This window comes from Rutilus rutilus (assembly GCF_951802725.1).
Source record: "Rutilus rutilus genome assembly, chromosome: 7".
Taxonomy (NCBI): domain Eukaryota; kingdom Metazoa; phylum Chordata; class Actinopteri; order Cypriniformes; family Leuciscidae; genus Rutilus; species Rutilus rutilus.
This window is the reverse complement of record NC_140221.1, coordinates 36,364,426-36,386,680: the sequence shown is the minus strand read 5'-3', so window position 1 is coordinate 36,386,680 and position 22,255 is coordinate 36,364,426. Positions and strand designations below refer to the sequence as shown.

The 22,255-nt window shown below is 39.5% G+C and overlaps 1 protein-coding gene across 1 annotated transcript in view; it reads right to left on the bottom strand.

Moving 5' to 3' along the window:
* tenm1 (teneurin transmembrane protein 1) overlaps positions 1 to 22,255 on the bottom strand; it is a 157,985-nt gene that overhangs the window by 40,434 nt on the left and 95,296 nt on the right. Inside the window, exons 8-19 of the mRNA XM_084414207.1 lie at positions 20,874 to 21,084; positions 20,562 to 20,663; positions 20,102 to 20,296; positions 18,589 to 18,789; positions 15,601 to 15,786; positions 13,808 to 13,837; positions 13,540 to 13,686; positions 11,104 to 11,320; positions 8,402 to 8,521; positions 7,724 to 7,985; positions 6,473 to 6,740; positions 3,701 to 3,844 (exon numbers count right to left, since the gene is read on the bottom strand). Of these exons, the coding sequence (XP_084270333.1) occupies positions 3,701 to 3,844; positions 6,473 to 6,740; positions 7,724 to 7,985; positions 8,402 to 8,521; positions 11,104 to 11,320; positions 13,540 to 13,686; positions 13,808 to 13,837; positions 15,601 to 15,786; positions 18,589 to 18,789; positions 20,102 to 20,296; positions 20,562 to 20,663; positions 20,874 to 21,084 (2,083 nt within the window). The remainder of the gene's footprint in view (positions 1 to 3,700; positions 3,845 to 6,472; positions 6,741 to 7,723; positions 7,986 to 8,401; positions 8,522 to 11,103; positions 11,321 to 13,539; positions 13,687 to 13,807; positions 13,838 to 15,600; positions 15,787 to 18,588; positions 18,790 to 20,101; positions 20,297 to 20,561; positions 20,664 to 20,873; positions 21,085 to 22,255) is intronic.

Here is a 22,255-nt window from a genome sequence, read left to right as displayed (position 1 = left end):
ATCTCACAGAGAGCAGACTCGGTTCAACGAACAGGTTCGACTTCTATTAGAGGAGCAAGTGTCTTTCTAGAGGGTGCTCACAGAAGTGATGGTCTCTACTGCATAACAATTCTTGCAGTAGACCAGAACCTCCGCGTCCCGTTCTTACTAGAACCAGACCTGGAACTTTCCAAGTGTTGGTGCCATCCGGGTGCCATCATGCCCCATCCCTGAGAATGTGCTCAGAGGAAGGTGTCAGGAAGGTTGTCGAGAGGAGGTTGGTTGGCTAATGAGGGGCAACTAACAGAACCTGTTCCATCTCTTCCTAATTTTAGCACCATAGTGCAAGAAGGCTCACTGGGGAACGCATTTCTACGGGCCCAGTGCCAGCTGTGGCCAGACTCTTTGTCGAGGGATACTCAGACAAGAGAAGAAACAACTGGCGTAGGACGAGTCCGGAGGGTCAACAGACGTGGCTGTGCGGCCCCGAAGTGGTCCGAAACAGCTGGCCAGCTGGGGATGGAGTCTACACTGTATCTGGTCCGGAGGCTGTCGTGAGGCTTGTGAGCGGCACGATTGAGCAGGCCAGAAAAAAATTGGTGGAATGAAATGACCTTAGAAGCTTCTGACTCCAAGGAGGAGGTGGAGGGCGAGTTGCAACATGCAAGGGGAGCGCAGCTCGACGGTCGCAATGTTGTCAGAACAGTACAAGCTCGCTGAGCAGCGGTGTCTTGAAGCGAGGGACTGTAAGCAACTTGAGGCAATGAATGCCAATGCAGTCAGAGGGCGCCCAGAGCTCTGTTACTGCATGCCCTTTATACGTGGCGCCTCAGCCAACATTTGGAGGACACATGTTCCAGGAGCCACTAGCCCGGGGAAACAAAGGTCTGCTTATGGGCTGAGGGTTTGGCGACAGGCCAGGGTGTTTGTTTTCTTACAGAGCGTGTCGCTCTGCCACGGCCAGCTCGGGACTCGGTCATCAAGCCAGTGCAGGCGGCGCACACACACAGGAGAGGAGCTCTGCTCAACACCTAGGTGTGATGGATCTCACTAAAAAATTATTTTAGGAGCATTTCTGCTCAACACCTAGGTATGATGAATGTCACTGAGCCTGGGCGGAAGCCGAGCGAAATGAATTGCAAGCCGGGTCTGAAGGTACAGAATTGGGCCAGGCTGGGCATCGGTTGGAAGCGTTTTAGACTTCGACAAAACCGGACCAGGGGCCGGGGCCACACGAGTACCAGACATACCCGAGGTGGGGCAGCAAGGTGGACAGGATCCGGCTTGAGAGGCCTGAAGGCGGCCCGAAGCGGGATCTGAGTGTGCGGTGCAACACTTACCTGACTCCACTGGGTGGCAGGGGATGCGTGAGAAGGCGGATGACCGGGTCCTCGAACGCACCTAGCTGCCAGCTGGCGAACAAGAGGGGGCTGAAGGGTGTAAGACTTTACAGGGTCATACACAGTCAGACTAGCCCTCTTGGGGCCCAGGAATAGAGAAATTGCTCTTTCTTTGAATATATGGGTACCGCTGGCTCCACTTTTTTGGGAGCCAGCGGCGGAACAGACACACACAAAACAAAAAAGCTTCACCCGGCCCTACACCGGATGAAGGGAGTGGATCGGTGACCATCTCCCAGAGCAATCCTCCATCCCTGGGTGGTCCGCTCAGGTCAGCGTTTCCGATGTCGCTTGCCACCTGGCTTGGCAGCGCCTGAAGCGGACGGGGCGGCCCTTCTGCAGCCGGCTCCATGCTGAGACCTGGGTGGAGGCTGCAGCGGTGGTTCAGCGGGAGTGGTTGCGGCTGCAGACGGACGGCTTCAGCGACGAGCAGGCGGAGGATCTGCCTCCGACGACCGGGTGGAGGCAGCAGCAGGCCGTCGGGGCAGGATGTGCCGGATGGCCTCCGTCTGCTTCTGGGCGCCAGAGAACTGCTGGGCAAAGCTCTCTACCACGTCGCCGAACAACCCAACCTGCAATATGGGAGAGTCCAGGAACCGAACCTTGTCCGCTTCTCTCATGTCCGCCAGGTTAAGCCAGAGATGGCGCACCTGGACCACAAAGGTGGACATAGCCAGACCGACCGCGCGAGCTGCAACCTTCGTACCCCGAAGGGCAAGGGTAGCAGTGCGGAGCTTACCCATGAGCTCACGGTCTGGACTACCCTCGTGCATGTTCATGAGTGCCTGGGCCTGATGGACCTGCAGAAGCGCCATGGCATGCAGAGAAGAAGCAGCTTGCCCACAGGCTTTAAATGCCTTGCCCGTCAGAGAGGACGAGAACTTACAGGCCTTAGAGGGGAGACGAGGATTCCCCCTCCAAGAGGCAGCGGTCGCCGGACACAGCTGCATCACGACTGACCGCTCCACCGGAGGGATCACCTCATAACCCTTAGCCACTCCTCCATCAAGGGTAGTGAGAGGGGAGGAGCTACTCAGGCGGTTTCTGGCAGAGAAAGATGCCATCCATGCCTTCGTCAACTCCTCATGCACTTCAGGAAAGAATGGCACCGGAGTGGCGGGCTGAGAACCAGACCGGCCCGCTCCGATGAACCAATCATCCAACCGAGACGGCTCGGGACACGGTGGTTCGTTCCACACGAGCCCTACCGCCTCGGTGGCCTTTTTCAGCATAGCTGACATCTCTGGATCCGGCTCGGGCAATGCTGGTCTCCCAGAGGGAGGCAGCGCAGCCGAGTCGTCATCTCCATCTCCAGCACACAGGGAATGACAGCGGCAACACAGTTTCAGTGAACTGAAACAGTGAAGCACTCACTTTTTCGCCCTCAACCAACCGACAGCACAAACAAACAATAACTTTGTTGCTGTTAGAACAGCAGTTGAGAGCTCAAAGCTCGCGACCACCGCTGCACCGCGCTGTAGAAACCACCAGCACTGGGAGAGTCTTTTCCAGAAGAACACCGACACACTCGCTCGTTGAAACACTCAACACACTCTTCAGACACCATCGAACGGCTCCGAAGCAAAAAGCAACTACTGCGTGCATCCACTTCCGTATTTATACCCGCATCACGCACGCCAAATTTAATTTGCTCGTGCTCGCATGCTCGAAGATGGTTGGCTCCCTAGCGTGATCCCATTCAGTCGACATCGACTACGTCTGATGTTCTCGACTGAAAGGGAACTAAACATTTATTGGGGGAAAATTGCTTTTACACAAATTCCGACTATTCCACAGTTGCATTGTCATTTCCACACATGAGACGGCTAACAATCTTGCACATAACATTTTATCAAAAATTTGTGTATCTGGTTACAAATGAGACAACTGTGCAGGTGAAAAGCATAACTGAGATGAAATATTAGATGTGAACAATTAAATATTTTTATTGCGTATCATTTCGAATTAAGCTGTAATTTTGTTATACCAAAACTGAGGAAATATATGCATTTAGGATACATAAAAATCTATCCAGAAAAGCCATTTTATTCAAAAAAGAATTAAAATGTCATTTTCTTCATTTCCACCACAAAATGAATGGTGATTTGAAATTTGTGACAGGTTTAGGGGCAAAAACATAAATATGCTACAATTCTCCTGTGATACAATATATCCACTGTTGCACATTTTAGCAGGCAAAGTAAATAAACTAATGATTTTGAAAAGTTTGTTTAAATTTCTAAAAGTCTAAAGGGCCAAAAGCGTCCATAGTTGAAGAAAACACCCATGCGCATGAGTGTGTGCATGTGATTATCACTCACCACTCTCCAGGTTGAGGATGTGGTGCTGGTTCAGTGTCCATCCGCCCAGGTTGGATGGCATCAACTCAAAGCCCTGCAGCTGAGCAACTCTCTTCTCCCAGAGCACAACGTCCAGACACGATTCATACTCGTATCCAACAGAGACTGTCATTAATTCACACAAACACACACACACACACACACACACACACACACACACACACACACACACACACACACACACGTAAGTGCCAGACTTAGTCCATTAAATATCACCAATCGATCACCATCATCAGAAGAAAAAAATTTACCTACTCACACACTTTCATTGGTAATTCTTCATTTTAAAGTGAAACTTCAGAATTTTAATGCATAAATTACCCAGTATAACCAATAATTAATACCATTTTACAAGATTAATTAGACTAATATGTGTTAATATATAAAATCGTGAAACTATTTATCATTTAGAGAGTATTAACGGAATAACATTTACATATACCTTACTCTACATAAATGTGTCATAACATAGAATTAAAATGTTTAAAGAGCTGAACCCATCCTCAGAGTTAAACAAGTGGAACATGTTATATTTGGTTCAGTTACAGTTGTGTTGCCATGGTGTTACATTGAACTTAATTAGACGGGCTCTTCAAAGTAGCAACGCTAGAGCTGTAGACAAAATAAACACAGTTGAGAGGATAAATAATAATTATTAACCAATAATTATATTTGCCTGTTTGCAGGGCAGAGATCCTGAGTCATGAGGATTTTTATATCTTTCTACCTTTTAATAATATGTTACTGGCAAAACGTTACAAGCACTACACAAATTCAAAGATATATTAATGTAGCATTCTGTAATTTGTGTTTAAATAATCTCTATTGGTGATAGAAAAAAAAAAAACAGCCGCTGACACATTTGTTTATTATGTTTTCGCATAATTCTTTCTAATTACTACTTGAAAACAGAAGTTAATTTCCTCCATAATAGCCAGTAATTACTAATTTTTAGCCATTATTCAGTAGGTGTATTAGTGCGGCGTAAAACTGAACGCTCTTGTCAATGAGCAAAAGATGATGAATTCAGATCCTTTGCAGTGTCTGATTGCTGTCATTGTGATGCATCTCAAAATAATGGACAGGGAGAGAGCGAGAAAGAAGGGCTATGATCATACAACAGCAGGATACAGTCCTGCTAAATTTGGTCCTGTTCATACACTATTTAGTTATGAAAGACAGTGACAACTGTATTCAAGTGAGTTCCTTACATTTTCAAGGAGCCACAACACAATTTTGAGAGCAAGTTCGATTGATTGAGTAAGTGCTGTTTGAATGGATCCGCACTCAACAACTAGTTGTCTGTCACATCATTGATATAGCCAGGACATAAGTATGTGTGCTTTGTTGGTTATTTTCTTGCTGTCAATCACTAATATTAGCTATCTGTCAATCTCAGCTTATGAAAAATGGCATAAAATACAGTTGTCAGTCAGTTCTGTTTGGAGTCCTAGATTCAGTTGTTCATAAACAGTTCAAAATTATGAAAGAGACTAATCAGTTGCGCCTCTTGCATCTTATTAAGTACATACAATCAAGTTCCTTCATCTTTACACAACTCTATTTAGACATTTTATTTCATGTGTGATTTCATGTGTGATTTATTTCATTTTATCTTACAATAGCATTACAAAAGTTTAGGGTCGTAAGATTTTAATGTTTTTTTAAGACTTTTATGCTCATCAACAGTAATATTGTGAAATATTATTACGATTTAAAATAACTTTTCTATTTTAATATATTTTAAAATGTAATCCTGTGATTGCAAAGTTGCATTTTCAGCATCATTACTTCAGGCTTCAGTGTCACATGAAATAATTATAATATGCTGATTTGGTGCTCAAAAGACATTTCTTATTATTATCAATGTTGAAAACAGTTGTGCTGCTTAATATTTTGGAGTAAAACTATAAAAAAATATATATTCAGGATTCTTTGATAAATAGAAAGTTCAAAAGAACACCATTTATTTGAAATAGAAATCTTTTGTAAAATTTGTCTTTACTGTCCATTTTGATCAAATGAATGCATCCTTGTAGCCTAGAAATCTAGACGCACCCTAGCGGCAGCAACATTTATTTTGCAGCCAGGGTATTCTAGCAACTCTACGTTGACTTTCGAGCTGTAAAAACCTCAATTGGGTCAGGCCAATCACATTGTGTATGGAGTAGGCGGGGCGGGCTTAACATAATGACGACAGAGTTGCGACGGTTCCCTGCTACTTGAAAACAAAGAATGGCGGCTGCTGCTGGAGAACAGTCTTTCGAATCGGCTTTGGCCGCGACTTTGGATGACTTGGAGTTAAGTTTCTCTTTGAGAAAAGAGCAAAGAACGGCACTTAAGTCATTCTTAAAAAAGGAAGATGTGTTCGTAGTTTTACCGGCCAGATTCAAAAGTTGAATCTATCAACTAACGTTAGCTCCGCTGTTGGGAAAACGCTCTGGTTGGTTGAAGCGCTGTCCTATTGCGTGCAGAGTGAATTTGAAAGACAGCCGTTTATCCCGCCCCTCGGATTGAGCCGTGTCTATGGTGAGTTGCCAGACCTAACATCTTGATGTAGGTCTGGCTTGCCAGGCTAGCATCCTTGCTGAAAAAGTATTAATTTAAAAACGGACTTTTTGACCTGAACATATGAATGGTAGTGTAAAACGGAATGAAAGCTTATCTTTAAAACAACAACAACAACAACAACAACAACAGAAAGTTAGCTCTCACAGACACAGAGACCCTCACCGTGTGCCTGCACCAGCCCCGTGACCTGCTGTCCATAGATGTCGGTTTTATTCCAAGAGAAAACATATATGAGGTTTGGAGCGGCAGGAAATGATTTCAGAAGCTGCCGACCCTGGACGGCCACAGACAGATGGACTTTGGCCAAGCCCGGCGGGAAGGTGGAGTGGGTCAGAACCACCCTCAGGAGAGACCGATAGCCTGGAGTTCTGGACGAGAGGTAGCTTAACTTCAGAATTGTAGCGGGGATAACCACCTCCTCTTGGACCGCCTACAAAGAGAGAGAGACAGAAGGAGACGTGCAGACGCAAAGAACAAGGATTTATTAGGCAGAGCGACAGTGAGAGAAATTAATTGTATTTCTATTTACTGTGTGCACTTTCCATACAGAACAAAAACCGTGCCAATGACCGTAATGCTGCCAAATAAATGTCCCATAAACACAGGTTGCAGTTCTTACAGCCTACAGACACACACAAGCTCTGTTCCAAAACTGAGTGAGCTGTCTCGCTGTCTACTGCCTACACAGGATACTGCCCTCCAAAACAGCATCTTAACCAATATGAAATCTCATGAGGGACTGATTTGAAACACTCCACATAAGCAGAAGGGCTGAAAGAATATGACAAAAATCCCTTGATTTCCCTTGATATTGCAATCACGATTAATAATAATAAGAGAATAAAAATACTTGTTTTGTGTGGCCGACTGAATGTTATGTTGTTTCTGTGGGCTACACATCAAAATTTAGCTGAGAAATGTGTTCCTGAATTACTTTTTTGCTGTTTCATTCATCAGTCAACTTCAGAGAATGTGTTTACTTCCAATGTTGAGTAAATGATATACTCAAAGTGACTAATGCATCAATATTAGAACGTTCTCATTACATTATAATCAACAAAGGTGTCAAGTTTACACAGTTTCACGCAACTGAGATTTGGACTCTTGCAAATGCTTACTTTATAATTAAAAAAAATGTCTACACTGCAGAAATCTCTTTTTTTTACACTGAGTATATGCCTTGTTGATTATAATGGGAACATTCTTTTTCTAGCACCACCAGGTTGCAGTGAATATCAGGTATTAAACCCTCTATACTGCAAGCGAGCAGTTTCATGTGTCATATAAATAGCACCGAGGCATACAAGAGACCTGAGCGACATTCAAGTTGATTCCAGGATAGTCTGATGTTAACTAATAAAATTAAATAATATAATGCATTCAGTGTTTTGTCAGAGCAAGCTTGTCTTATACCTGTAGCTCAGGTACGACAGTTCCTCTGTCCTCGCAGTCGGCGGCGAATCGTGGGAGGGGGGCGGAGAGAACAACGGCGTGTGGACTGATCAGGTTTTTCAGGTCACAGACAGGTGGTTTGGATTCAGCTCTTTCCATAAAAACTCGGTCTAGGACCATGAACTGGTTCCAAGGAAGCCAGACAGAACGAATCTGGGACAAAAATGGAGCTCGCTGGAACAATAGAGTAACAGAGATTCCGCCCACTGCCAGAAGATCAAAGCTAGCGGGAAAAACAAAAATACAAACATACATAAAAAAAGGTTTATATATATTTCATACAGTAAATATGCAAGATAGTGTGTGTATGTATCCATGACGTATACTGTATGCTATATATATATATAATTAATATTTTAAATGTTGGGGTCATTAAAGTTGACTAAAAATTGATTTTTTTTATGAAAATCTCTTATGCTCTTCATGCTGTATTTATGTGATTAAAAATACAGTAAAAACCGTAATATTGTGAAATATTACAATATAAAATAGCTGTTTACTATTTTAATATATCTTTGAATGTAAAAGCTTATTTATTACCAATGTTGACAATATGGCTGTGCGCTTGTTTCTGTAGCACATAAGGTCTATTATGTATTATATGTCTTTCTTTACAAAGATAATAAGAGTGTGTTTTACCTGCCGTCTTGTCGGCTGAGTGTGTATCCATATTCAGGGTTATGCTGAAACGTGACATTCACGCCAACGAGAGGAGTTCCATCAGAGGCCAAAACCTGTCCTCGAATTACACACACTCGACTGCACAGAGAAAGAGAGCGAGAGAGAGAGAGAGAGAGAGAGAGAGAGAGAGAGAGAGAGAGAGAGAGAGAGAGAGAGAGAGAGAGAGAGAGAGCAGTCATTGCAAGAGAAACCAAAGGATCTGTCAGAAGAGATCGAAACTGAGAGAGGAGCACTCTCTTTTCAGTAATCAGAGAAAAATACAATAGATGCTTCAATCGATTCTAAACTTCCTCAAACTAGACGATGACAGCGAAAATCATTTTGGGAGATTATTTTTGGGGTGAGTCACACTGCTCATATGTGAAGTATGTAAGATTTTTTATGTTAAAATATATTTTCTTAACCCAGTTTTTTGTTCATTGACTACAATTAGTAAGCCATTCATGGGGTTATCTCCCACAAAAGTGTAAACACTTTGTAATTTAAACAAGTCTCCAGCGATCTCCATTGCGATATTTTGCTCAAATTAAAGTATAATACAACCACTCTGTGTTCCTTCACATGGCTACTTGTGCTGTTTGCTGTGACTAAGTCTACGATCTAACCTTCTCAGTGATGAACTGTAATAAATCCAAACATGAATCTCGACTATATTGTTTTACGATTGTGTTTTTGGAATAAATGCACTTCAGCAAACTCTGTGTGACAATACAAAGTCTTTTTTTGTTGTTGTTTTACTAGAAAAATATGAACATAATTTAGGACTATTGGAATTACTATTAGCCTTAGCTTTTTAGAGAAGCTTTTGTAGAGAGTGTATTAATTTATATAAGAGATGACATTCTCTTGATTTGTGCTTAAACTGTAGGTGAAAGTGCAATAATTGTAATAAAATGAAGTTTCTCATTTGACAAAAATCATGCTCTAGCCTGGATGCCAGCCGAACTTAGCCCCGCCCACAAAAATTTTAGGTCAGGAAGTTCGGTCTGGACTTGATCAGTTGAGGAGCTATTATGCCTGAACAAAAACTGTTCGGACCAATCAAATTGTCAGGGCGGGCTTTATACGATGATGGACAGATGATCAACAGTAACGTAATCATCCACGTCACCAACGAGCCCTTGGGTTGAATTTGTTTACAACAAAGATGACTACCGCTGGAGAATTGAGATTTCACACTTACAAATAAGTCAGATAGAATAAATGCATATTTGGCGTACTGTCCGAGGAGAGGCTCCGGGCTCAGTATTCGGCCCGAACCCAAAGTACTCCCCCCATATTCCAGGCTGTGGAAGAACAGGCCAAGAGTGAGTGGAGGGATGCTGAAAACTGTCAAAGAATGTTAGGTGAGTTGACAGAGTGAATAAATATATGCTTCCTCTCATGCTGATAGGGTAGACATGGTAATAGTTTGATGACAAGTTGATTGGATTGATTATTTGAACATGCTTCTCCTGAAATTTGTTTATGAAACATCATGTGTAGATTCCGCCATCGCGTCTGTTATAGAACATATCGACAGCGCATTAATTTTAAAAGAGGAACAGAGAACCGCGATCAAGGCATTTGTCGATCGGAAACATGAATGAAAAACATACGTCACTTACTCCGTTGCTCTGATTGGTTGTAGGTCTATCCAATTGAGAGCAGAGGCATTTTCTTTCCTGGTTTGGTTGAAACACGCCCCATAATCACAGCTCAATGGAGCAGTATCAGACTCACATTCTGACTAGAATCTAAGTATGACGACGTCAGGCTAATCATGCTCAGTAATCAGTATTACAATTTTGAGCAAAATAATTGCAATTATCAGTTCATAACTACTATGACTAAAATATGACGTTTGAAGTTGAAATGAAGTTTTTATTGACTAAAACTAGACTAAAATTCCCAGACTAATACTTGACTAAACAAAAAAACAGGACAGGTTGACTAAATATGCTAAACTAAAAAGGACATTTAACACAGGACTAAGACAAACAAACAAAAAAATTGCAGACAAAATTAACACTAATGTGAATACAGATTTTTAACTTTAAAAAAAATGCTGAACAATATATTTCTGCATGTGTGAAAGAGGATACAAATTTTATATGAAAAATACATCTCTCATTTAGCATTACCTTCAAGTAAAGATCGTGCTACCAAAATTACTTTGAAGAATGAACAGTCCATGACCTCTTTCTCCCAAGTGACTCCAGATACTCTGACCTTGTTTTTCCCCCCGCTTTTCCAGCCAAAACATTGCCAACATTAGCACGCAACGGCATGCTTGGGTTTGTGCGGTCTCATTTCAATTTCGCATGTGAATGAGGATGTCAGAGCGGATGCGGGCTGGTGGCTTAAACGGCCAGTCAATGCTGTCAGTCGTGACCAAAGTCTGAGCTAAGATGTTTATAGCACACTGAAAAAAAATGACAGTTGATGTCACACATCCTGCCTTTGCTTTTACCCAAAATCACAGTGGGATCGCACAACAATCATAAAAAAACGGATAGGAAAATTATGTCCATGTAAATACGGTCACAATCATACCATCAAATCTTTGAGTATCTGGGAGAGGTCATGATCAAGTTCTGTTTTACCTGTGATAAGATTATGTGTGCTTGTGTGTTGGCTAAGTGTATTTAAGCTAATATTTGGCAGTGTGTGTTTATCACCTGCTGTCAAATGGCAGGTCTCCTGGCAGTATGTGTGTGCTGTCCCGTCCAATGAGAAATCGCACACGATCGAAGAACTGACGTGAAGGGCGTGTCTCGAAAGGGGCGTGGCTCTGCTGAATGATGTCACGTGGGTCAGGCGAGCCTTGGCACAGCGGGGCACTCATGCACATCTGCTGACTACAACAGTCTGGGTCGACACAGTCCACGAGACCATCTGAAACACACATACACACTTTACATGCGGAGACATGTAGCCTTGATGCAGCTTGCCCTTGCTCTGCGTGTGTCTGCGTGCGCGTGATCTCATTTGTCAGCTCCATTAAAGGGGATCTGTGTTTTTAACCTCCCACAGGAGAAAGTCTCTGAGAGAATAACCCAGAAACCTCTCTCTCTCTCTCTCTCTCTCTCTCTCTCTCACAAACACACACACTGTATAGATATATTAAAGAGGACATATTATAGACTTCTGTTGTTTTTATATAAAGCTAATGGTTAACGACTACAGACTCAAACTAACGCAACCGCTAAAAACTTTTTTGGTTATTATAAATAATTTCTTCCCATTGAGAATATCTCAATTTTTTTTGTCTTTTTAAAATGTTTTGTCAGATTTCGATTTCTACGGACAATTTCGTTTTTTACCCAAAATCTAACTTAAGGCGAGACACTACAGGTAAATAGGGTACAATTTTTAACTAGCAGATATCACCATGAAACTTTCCCAGTTGATTACCTACATTAAGATGAGAAAAAAATGTATTACAAGTTTTCTGTAATTTAATGTTTAAATATGCAAATCAGGCAATATCTAATCAAATATGCACTAATTTGCATATATTTTAAAAAACGATATCTGAGTATTGGATAAAGCCAGGTTAAAAATGATTTTTTCATTGTGTTCACATATTAGATGGGAAAAAAAATACAGAGGGATTTATGGATATCTACTTTTGTTATCCTGTAAATCAAAAAATACTGTCAATAGCCTTAAAAAAATGATTTTCGCCATGTTTTTTTGAATAAAATGTTATATAAATCAGGCTAGGAATAATATATTTACAAATCCCTTTGTGAATGTCTTCATAATATAACTAGGTACAAGTCTGGAAAGTTTGGTGTATATAGGTGCTACTGAAGTGGAGATTTCGGACTTGGAGTATGAGAGAAAAGTCATTTTGAGAAAACGGGCTTTAAAGATTTTTCATCAGCCAATGAGATTGCGCATTCAGCCCTTTTACTTTCACGATTGGTTGCTGATAAAAAGGGAAATGACCATATTTGGATCCGACAGGATTGTACACAAGAGAGAGAGCTTCCTAACGGTGCATGTGATGACAGGCTGACGGCAGAGATCGCGGAGCAGCATGTTGATTTAGAACGCAAACTTTTGTTGAATTTATGAGAAATCTACAGACGCAAACAGACAAAGTGTACTAAAATAAAGACCTAAATGTGTATTTCAGACTTTTTTTCAACACAAGTCTGAAAGAAGACATGTTATTGAAGACAAATATCCAAAAATCTCAAAATTGACCAGTAAAAAAAAAAACGATGTTTTTGCCTGCCGTGTCTCGCCTTAAAGGTGCTCTAAGCGATGTCACACGTTTCTTAGGCTGAAACATTTTTTGTCACATACAGCAAACATCTCCTCAATATCCGCTAGCTGCCTGTCCCCTGAACACACTGTAAAAAAAAAAAACGCGGTCTCTGTAGACAGCCCTGGACACAAACTGGGCCAACCTGCACCACGAAACATAACAAACAGTGTTCCAGCCAATAACCGACAAGAATGAGATGGGGTTGGGTGGTTAGTGCGCGTGCACATGAAGGGGGTGTGGGGAGTGGAGGAGAGAGAAGCATGAAGAGTGAAGTTAGCTAGAGGAGAGATGTCCTTGTTCGACATGTCCTAGACAACGACTAACGTTAGAATTCTATTCTCTTGAATTTTGATATAGCCGACACACGACCAAAGAGATGACGTTCTGATGAACAAATAGCAAAGAAGAGGGAAAAGCCTTCTAAAGGTGACGAGAACTCCGGAGGAGGGAGGGGAAGGGATGAGGAGGAGGGAGGGTCGAGCTAGCCTCCGTTTTGTTTGACAATACTCCGAACGTCAACAAGAAGTGACGTCACCCAACATCACTTAGAGCACCTTTAAACCCCTTTACACACAATCTGAGACATAAAAGAAACGGCATTTATCTGAAATAAAAATATTTTGTTTCCTTATATATGTGTAAAAATGTCACTTTTGATCATTATAATGTGTACTTGCTGAATCAAAGTAGTCCTTTTTTTTCTTCTTTTGAACAAGTAGTGTAAACTAATCACGCTTAGAACAATATCTTTGTGAGAATGTATCTGTTAACCTAGAGCATAATTCATCCTCTCTATATGTCATCCACAAAGCTCATGTCCTATAGGGGTCTTTACCGCTGTCATTATCTTTACTGTCATTGCACTCGGTTTCCATGACAACGTTACAGCCCGGGCCACTCCATCCCGACTGGCACACACAATGCCAACCGCTCTGCTCCAGTGTACAGCGTCCATTACCATTACACAACCCAGGACATGCATCTAAGAGAGAGACAGAACACCTATAACAATGATATTCTTTCTTTAAAGATTGTTCATATAAAATACATCACAAAGTCATCTATTCATTTCTTCATTCAGTCATCACACATATAATACTCACCTTTATCAAACAGATCCAGGTAATGTGCTGCTGAAAGAGTTACAAAATGAAAGACGGAGAGAACAAAGAGGAGAAATTACATTTGAGACATTCTTCAGAGAAGCTCTGTGTGTGCGTGTATGTGCTTTTTTTTTTTAAAGTGTGCCTGTCGTTTGCTGCCTTAAGCGTATATTTGTCCCCTGAGTTTCACAGACTGTACTCATCATGAGCACCACAATTAAAGGAACTGTGGGTTGGAGGAGGAAAAAAGAAGGAAAAAGAGGAAGAGAGAGACAGACAGGCAGAAAGAGATAGACTGTTTCGTTTATACATCATCTACAGTACAAGGCAAAAACACGGCTCCATGTTGGTTCAGCGTCAGTTGATTTACATGTTTTATAAAAAATGCATGACGCTTGTCAAATAATCAGTTAAAATGGCAAATAATCATGAAGATATGATATTTACAAAATTTCTGGAGCATGATTCCAAAAGATTACCAGTCAGAATGAAGACTGTTTTTATGCTAACGTGTTAATCAGATATGACACCCAGCTGTCAAAGGGTTGGCGAAATGTCAGGGAAATATCAAGACTGAAAAGAGAAGTTAAAAAAGGGTGTTAAGGCCCAAGAACGGCAAAAAAGGGGGGGAAAAGCACTGTGAAACTATTTTACACACTAAAATTATTTTCACATAGTGCAAAGCGACTGATTTCACATACAACCTTACCACTTCTAATTCTTGTATAATGATTATACATGCAGTTTCTATGACCTCATTTTATTTGAGAGCCTACATGGGACATTTTATTATTTATAATGTATTATTATTTATATACTATTATTTTATTAAAAATATATAAATACATTATATATATATATATATATATATATATATATATATATATATATATATATATATATATATATATGTATTTATTGTGTATTGCAGGATTATTAAAGTGAATAGCAAAACATCAACAAACGTTAAACATATATATACATTATATATATATATAAAACAAGGGATCAGAAAGAGGTTTGAAAGTTTTTTTTAAGAAATCTTATGCTCAACAAAGCTGCATTTATGACCAAAATACAGTTAAAATCTAATCGTAGCAGTTACTTTAATTAACACACACAAAATAACAAACACGCAGGAGAACGGGATAAATGCAAGAGTTACACAACCAACATAACATAGACAAGAAAAGACAAAAAAGACAAATTTGCTTTCACAAATTTGCATATTTTTGTAGTTTACACAGAAACGATAAAGGTATCGTTTTCAAAAGTTTACGTTTTCAACGTTCTCCCCCAAAGCGCTGTGGTCATGTAATGGCCATTTGGCCAAAGCGCAAAAACATTTTTAGTTTTAAACAGTGTTATGTAAACAGCCCCTTCGTAAAGGGAGAAAACAAGGAACAGATGGGGTTAATCAATTAACAAATGAGTAACCATGGAAACAAATGAAAACATACCTCGAAACTTTAACAACAAATGAACAGAGACAATGGACACAAGAACTAACACAGGTAAAACAAAAACCACCTGTGACAAATTTAGTGAAATATTGTGACAAATTTCAAATAACTGTTTTATATTATAATATATTTTAAAATGTACAGTATAGAAAGTTAAATATCTTTACTGTCACTTTTTATCAGTTTATTGCATCCTTGCTGTATATAAGTATTCATTTCTTATAAAAAAGAAAAAAAGGATCTTACTGATTCCAAACTTTTGAACAGTATTATATATAATATTATCTAAGAGTGTGATAAAATATAATACAAACAGTCTTTTAGACATACCAATAGTGCAGTGCTCTCCCTCCCAACCAGGCTGACAGACACACTGTCCATCCCTGCACTCTCCATGCTCTTCACAGGTTGGATGGCATGCCTGTTTGTCACAAGTGGTCCCTTCCCACCCCTCCTCACACTGGCAACGTCCAGCAACACACACACTATGGGTGCTGCAGGGAACGGGGCAAACCTCTGAAATGAGTCACAAAGCGACAGAGAGAAAAAACATTTGTTACCATTCATTATCATCGACTACATTTTTGTTCACGCTGCATCTTCTTCATCACAGGGGTCACCTATTGGATGCGTGAATTACCATGTTTACCAACTCTTGCCGCTTCACTTCAAAGCTGTTTCTCTTTTGTTTTGTGTCTTTCCTCCATTTCATTCTAAACATACAGTATATGGACATTCTTGAATTCAATCCTAATGATTTTCTGTGTTGTTGGAGGTTCATGCTGGTACACAGCTGACTGCTGCACTGTACCATGACTGGAAAGCTGAGAGCTCTCTTCCTGCTGTGCCTGTGTCTTGTGTGGTCATGTGTTCACACTCTGCACTTGACGTCCCAGTGTTTTGATCAGTGGCATGGCTGCTGCCGGTCGTCACGGTTTGTTTCATCGCTCCAGTAGGGACTGCTTGTTTGGACATTTTTTCCACTCATTCTGTTTGGACTGTCCGGTGCATTTCAAACAAGCTGAGCACGCCTTGAACACTGGCTGAAAGTACTTATACAGTAAACGTATTATTCTTTATTATTGTTGTGTTATGTCAGCATGGCGGTGCTCATAAGGGGGTGACCCACTCCGTGTAGAGCAGGGATGGGCAACTTCCCTGAGGAATTTTGATGCAACCCTAATCAAACATACCTGAAAAAGCTAATACATGTCTTCAGGGTTATTAGAAAGCTATAGGCAGGTGAGTTTTTATCAGGGTTGGAGCTAAACTGTGTAGAGTAAAACAAGGCTCATCATCTGATGTGAGTTTAAAAACAATTTTTATCATATTTTGTACAACTTTTTTAATTAGTAAAAAAACGTATTCAGTGCACCTTCAGTTGTGAAGAACGAGCGTAAAGATAGGAGAAATTCACACACATCCTCTCCTCTTCTTCTACAGTCTGGTTTATCACACCAGCCTAAACTGTCCAAAAGTTACTGTGGTCCTGAATTCAAGACCACAGTTTTATGACAAAAACAATTTCCCTGAACCAGTAATATATCTCTGCTCTCTGGCCCTCAGACAGAATAGCTTTGTCTTGACGTGTACTTACAGGATTCGTGACGGGTCAAACGGAGATGACAGTTTTTCATATCTTAAAAGTCACTTAAAATCAGCTGCCAAATCCCTCCTCTGTAACTGCAGCACTGAGTGTTCAGTTTGGACAGCCTCTCCTCTGTCTTTCTCACTTATATCACCCTCTACCATTCAAAACAAATTATCCTTGCTGTTCTATAAAGCACATCGGACGAGAGTTCTTCCTCTCAATCACACGCGAGATATAAATGTCTGGCAATGACAGGAAAGGCATTAAACCGGAATGTTTATTAATACACACACATTATCAATTTTACTGCTCTGCCGTGAAAACGGGCAGTTTCATGCTGTAATATTCATGCATTTTGATAAATATTGCATTTTGATAATATAATATTTAATAAATGCTTTCATTTTCTAGCCAGTGGCCAAAAGGCACTGAGTTACAAAATCCTGCCGATCTTCCAGAAAAGCAATCTCTCTGCAATAAAACAGTGTTCTTATTTAAATATCATGATTGTTAACCAGGAAATGATGAAACTGGTGGCATGTCCATGAATAGGGTACAAAATAGGACCTGAAATTCTTATAACAGGAAGTTCTTCACTATTAACAAATAGTACAGTGAAAGGAGGCGTTTAACCTTCAAAACATATTGATAGACAGCCTCAGGAGAGGTCAGACTAAATATTACAAAATATTTTTTATTTACTATAAATTTTATGTGAGGTTTCCAACTTGTGCAACCTTGTAATGATCATTTATGATGTTTAATACACCCAACTTAAATAAAAAAAGTACAAATAAATAAATAAATAAAAATGCCAGAATGAGTAGCAGCTTGGTAATAAATAAGGTTGCAGATTTAGCCAAAATTATGTTATCACTCAGTTATGGCTAGATAGTTTAGGACTAAATATTAGTTTGTAGTTATTAAAAAAGTTTTATGTACCATAAATGAAAGGATTATTATTTTTTTTTCGTATTTTTTTAACATTGACTGAGAAAGTGAGGACATTATTTAGTTGTCCTCTTGTCCCACCTGTAGAAAGAGATGCATTTTGACAAATTATGTCACAATTCTGACGTTGTATGATTTCAGTTATAGGGTACTATTGCAAAACAAAAAAAAACTTGGAGATGAGCAAAATTCTTCACATTATATGTGTTTACAACTGGTTACTCTTCTTCTAGGTTCATTTTATATAAGATAATACTATACTTCACCTGATATATCTAATAGTTATGACAACCGAAAAATATGGAATTTGGGCCGCTAAAGCTTTTAAAATAGTAATGGGATACCAAAGTGTACCATATTCGTGGACAGTGCCTGGTATATATGCATTTAACTGCAATCCTCTCACTCCATCTGTAAAACACAACGAAATTCTACAGTCCAGCAGGTTATTTTACGAGATGCAAAATCAATCAGACAATAAGAATGACTCTGTTTTCTCTCTATTAAAGAAAGTACATTCCCCTTTTACAATATATATCACATTACAATTAAGAGCCGATCCATACTCCTGCACATAGTGCCCTGCTTCACTCTGTTAGACAAGAGCGGAACTGGGAGTTCAATAGTAACTGAATCAAACTAAAATCAAAAACTTCTGAGTGAGAGACGCGTGACCAAATGATGAAAAAGCACTTTCAAGGCTGGAAATACAAATGATAAGATGGAGAAAGCCTTTGTACATATTTATACAATTGAGTGCATTGATTGTAACTCACCCATGGTGCAGTCGTCGCCACTCCACCCCGGCTCACACACACACACCCCTGTCTGGGCTTGGTACGTTCCATGACCTGAACATTGCTCTTTACAGGCAGGAAGTGCCGTCTCACAGCTCTCACCTCCCCAGCCTGCGGAACACACACACTCACCGCGCACACACACACCCCGACCTGAGCACAAGGGATCCACGCAATCGACTGTAGACACACAACCAAACACACAGAAATAGGAGATTTAGTACCCATGAACATTTAATTACAGGTGCATGTAGGATGTATGTGCGTATAAAGTTTTTCTTCACACAATTCGGGTAGAAATTGAGGTGCAAATTACCTCAGAGACATCTAATCCCATCCAAATAGGAAAGCATGTGATTGCAGTATATTACTGTTTTCGCAACACATCTCCTCATATATTTTGACCTGTGTCAAACACCATAATTACAGCTGAAATTCATGTGCTGTCTAGTGCATTTTCATTTTAGATTTGGAAAATTAATTGTAGGTAAAACAAGATTTGAGTTTAGCATACCAGTTGTACTGGTAAGTGAGAGAGCTAAGCTGATAAATGTTGTAATTATTGCCAATAATAGTAAAAATTCCATCATATTTTGTCCAAACAAATTAAAAATACAACACTAAAAATCAATCATTTTAATTGCTACAGTGTGAAATTTTTATTTTTTATTTTAAGCTTAACATTAAAATTTTAATTATTAATGCTTTTTAACTGAGCGTAAGATAACGACCAAGATAATCTAAATGTAAAAATATTGAGTGTGTGTTTCTCATTTGTACTGTAAGTTGCGTCCGCAAAATGAATAAATGTAAATGTAGTAGAAAAGATTAAATCTTTTCCTTAATAATATACATTATAATTATATCATATAATCTCTATTCGGTCTGAATCAGAATATGAAATTATGGGCATCCTCTGTTAATAATTATAACTCAAGCGTCGTTAAGAAAATGAATTATGTCTGAATAGTGTTTAAAACAGAGTCAGAGACAGCAAAACATAAAAACTCCACAGTTAGAGAGAGTGCATAACAAAAAAGAACAAGATACAAATACATGGAAATTCCAATTACAACAGCAACAATATGTTCACTTCCGTGTGTGTGTGTAGATGCGGAAGGTGTCTGATGGAAAAGCTAATTTGGTGGATGGATCTACATGGGATTAAATTGAGTCTCTCTCTTTAGCTCTCTCTGTCTCTCACTCTATCACTGAAATGGCAGCAATGAATTTTCAGCTTAATGGTTATGGGAGAAAGTGTGTTTAAAATCCAATTACAGGACATTCATCATAAACAAGCCGCGAAGACAGACTTGTAGCTCTATACGCACACATGCAATCACACTTGCACTGAGCATGATGGTCATGAAGCAGATGAGGCTTATTTGTGCTTCAAACTTAATCTTTCTATCTAAAAATGAATCTAGTCCATCAAAAGCTGAAAATGTTTTAATGAAAGATTTGAGTGTGTGTGTGTGTGTGTGAGCTGTACCTTGCTCACAGTTATCGCCCTTGAATGCAGGAGCACACACACAGATTCCGTTGACACATTCTCCATTGTTGGAACAGGTGGGATCGATACACTGGCCTTCCTCCACCTCACACTCCGCCCCCTTCCATCCAGTGTGACACACACACACACCTTTCTCGTAATCGCCATTACCACTACACAGCACTGGGCAAGAGTCTGAAATATACACAAAAGCATGAATCAATGAATCAGATCTTTGTAACATTGTGTAACTGTCAGATTGTAATATTGTTTGAAAATAAAGCTTATTTAGTTTGTTTAGAACTGCAATGGTGTTTGATGGCATTATTGTACAGATAAAATGTATATCATGTTAATTAAACAATGTATTTTTTTTGCATAATTATATCGTGTATCATTGGGTGATCATGATTATATTATGTATTATTGTGTGATGATGTGTTACTGTGTTGAGTTATACCTTTTGAACAATCTGGCCCCAGGAAGCCAGTAAAACAGTGACAATGTCCGGCGACACACTCTCCGTTACCGTTACAGTTAGTGGAGCAACCGTCTATGGTTTCTGAACACACAAACACAATAAAAATTCACTATACAGTTAAATTATTCTGAAGTTTTGTATCAATTTACCTATTTGTATCATAAGCAAGCATTTTTACATCCAAAAACACAATCATGATGCAATAATTTAGCGTATATTAAAAAGAAAATGATTAAAGAAAATAAGGAAATAGACAAAACCAATAGTTGCATTTCCAGCGTGATCTCTCACCAATGGGTGTGCTGTACACTACCACCTGTTCCATCTTGCGACCATCATTATAGAAAGCCAGGTACCAGGTGCCTACATCAAGATATTCCACAAAACCTGTCTCCTGCAGCGCAGACATTAGCAGACTCCGTGGAGGAGCGTTTGGAGTTTTGACATTCCGGGAATCCTGCTTTATCAGCTGTCTCCCATCCAGCAACTTCACAAAGTCAAACTGGAGAAAAAGGACATTTAGTTAGTTATATGTGTATCTGATCTAAATTGTGCTAAAAGAACATAGCACAGATCTAAAGTTGAATTCATGCCCTTGGCACTGACCATCCATAACGTGGAGATATAACTTGGTGCTCTGAGTCTCCGCAGCCCCCTGTACTCTACCCTATGTCTTCTAGATGCTGACAGCCTTGGCGTACTCCCCGAAAAAAAACAAGCTCCTATTTATAAGTCCAATACTTGCCAAAGCATGCATCCCACAGAACTGTAAAAAATATATCAAGTATATCCACCCAACACTGGCAACAACTCATGCTACATTACATTCATCTAGATAAATGGTAACATTTTACAATAAGGTTTCATTAGTTAGCATTTGTTAACTACTTTAGTTAACATGAAATAAGAATTAACAATACTTCTAAAGCATTTATTAATCTTAGTTACTGCTAGTTTCAACATTTACTAATACGTTATTAAAATCAAAGGTTGTATTTGTTAACATTAGGTAATGCACTGTGAATTAACATGAACAGCTGGATTTGTATTAACTAACATTAACAAGATTAATAAATACTGTAACAAATATATTGCTCATTGTTAGTTCATGTTAATTAATGCATTAACTAATGTTAACAAATGATACCTTATTGTAAAGTGTTACCAGAGAAACTGAGTGTGTCTGACAAACTCTCTGAATGCCTTGATGCCTGGGAATCTAGTTTCAGATGCATTAATATGAACCCATGATGCCAAACATATTCATTATCTGCACCTGTAGGAAGTCTCCACTGGGTTAATGCATGGCATCACATATACCTTCCTGTTCATTTAATGAGAAAAAAAAAATACAAACAGATAATATGAACAAATAAAAAATAAAAAATATCAGTAGTGCAAAACAAAACAAAAATAAACTAAGGAAGTATCAATTAATAAATGTAAAGTAAAATACTGTACAATGTAAAATGAACTAAAACAACAGTGTGAACAAATAAAATTAAATACAGTGCAAAATAAAGTAAAAAGAAATGCCGTAACAGTGCAAAGTAAACTTATAAAGTAGCAATTAACTTAATCAAATTTAAACAAAAGGAATAAATGAAACCATGTAAAATGAAGAATTAAGAAATAAAACAAAACATCAATAGGGAAAAAAAAATAGTATAGAC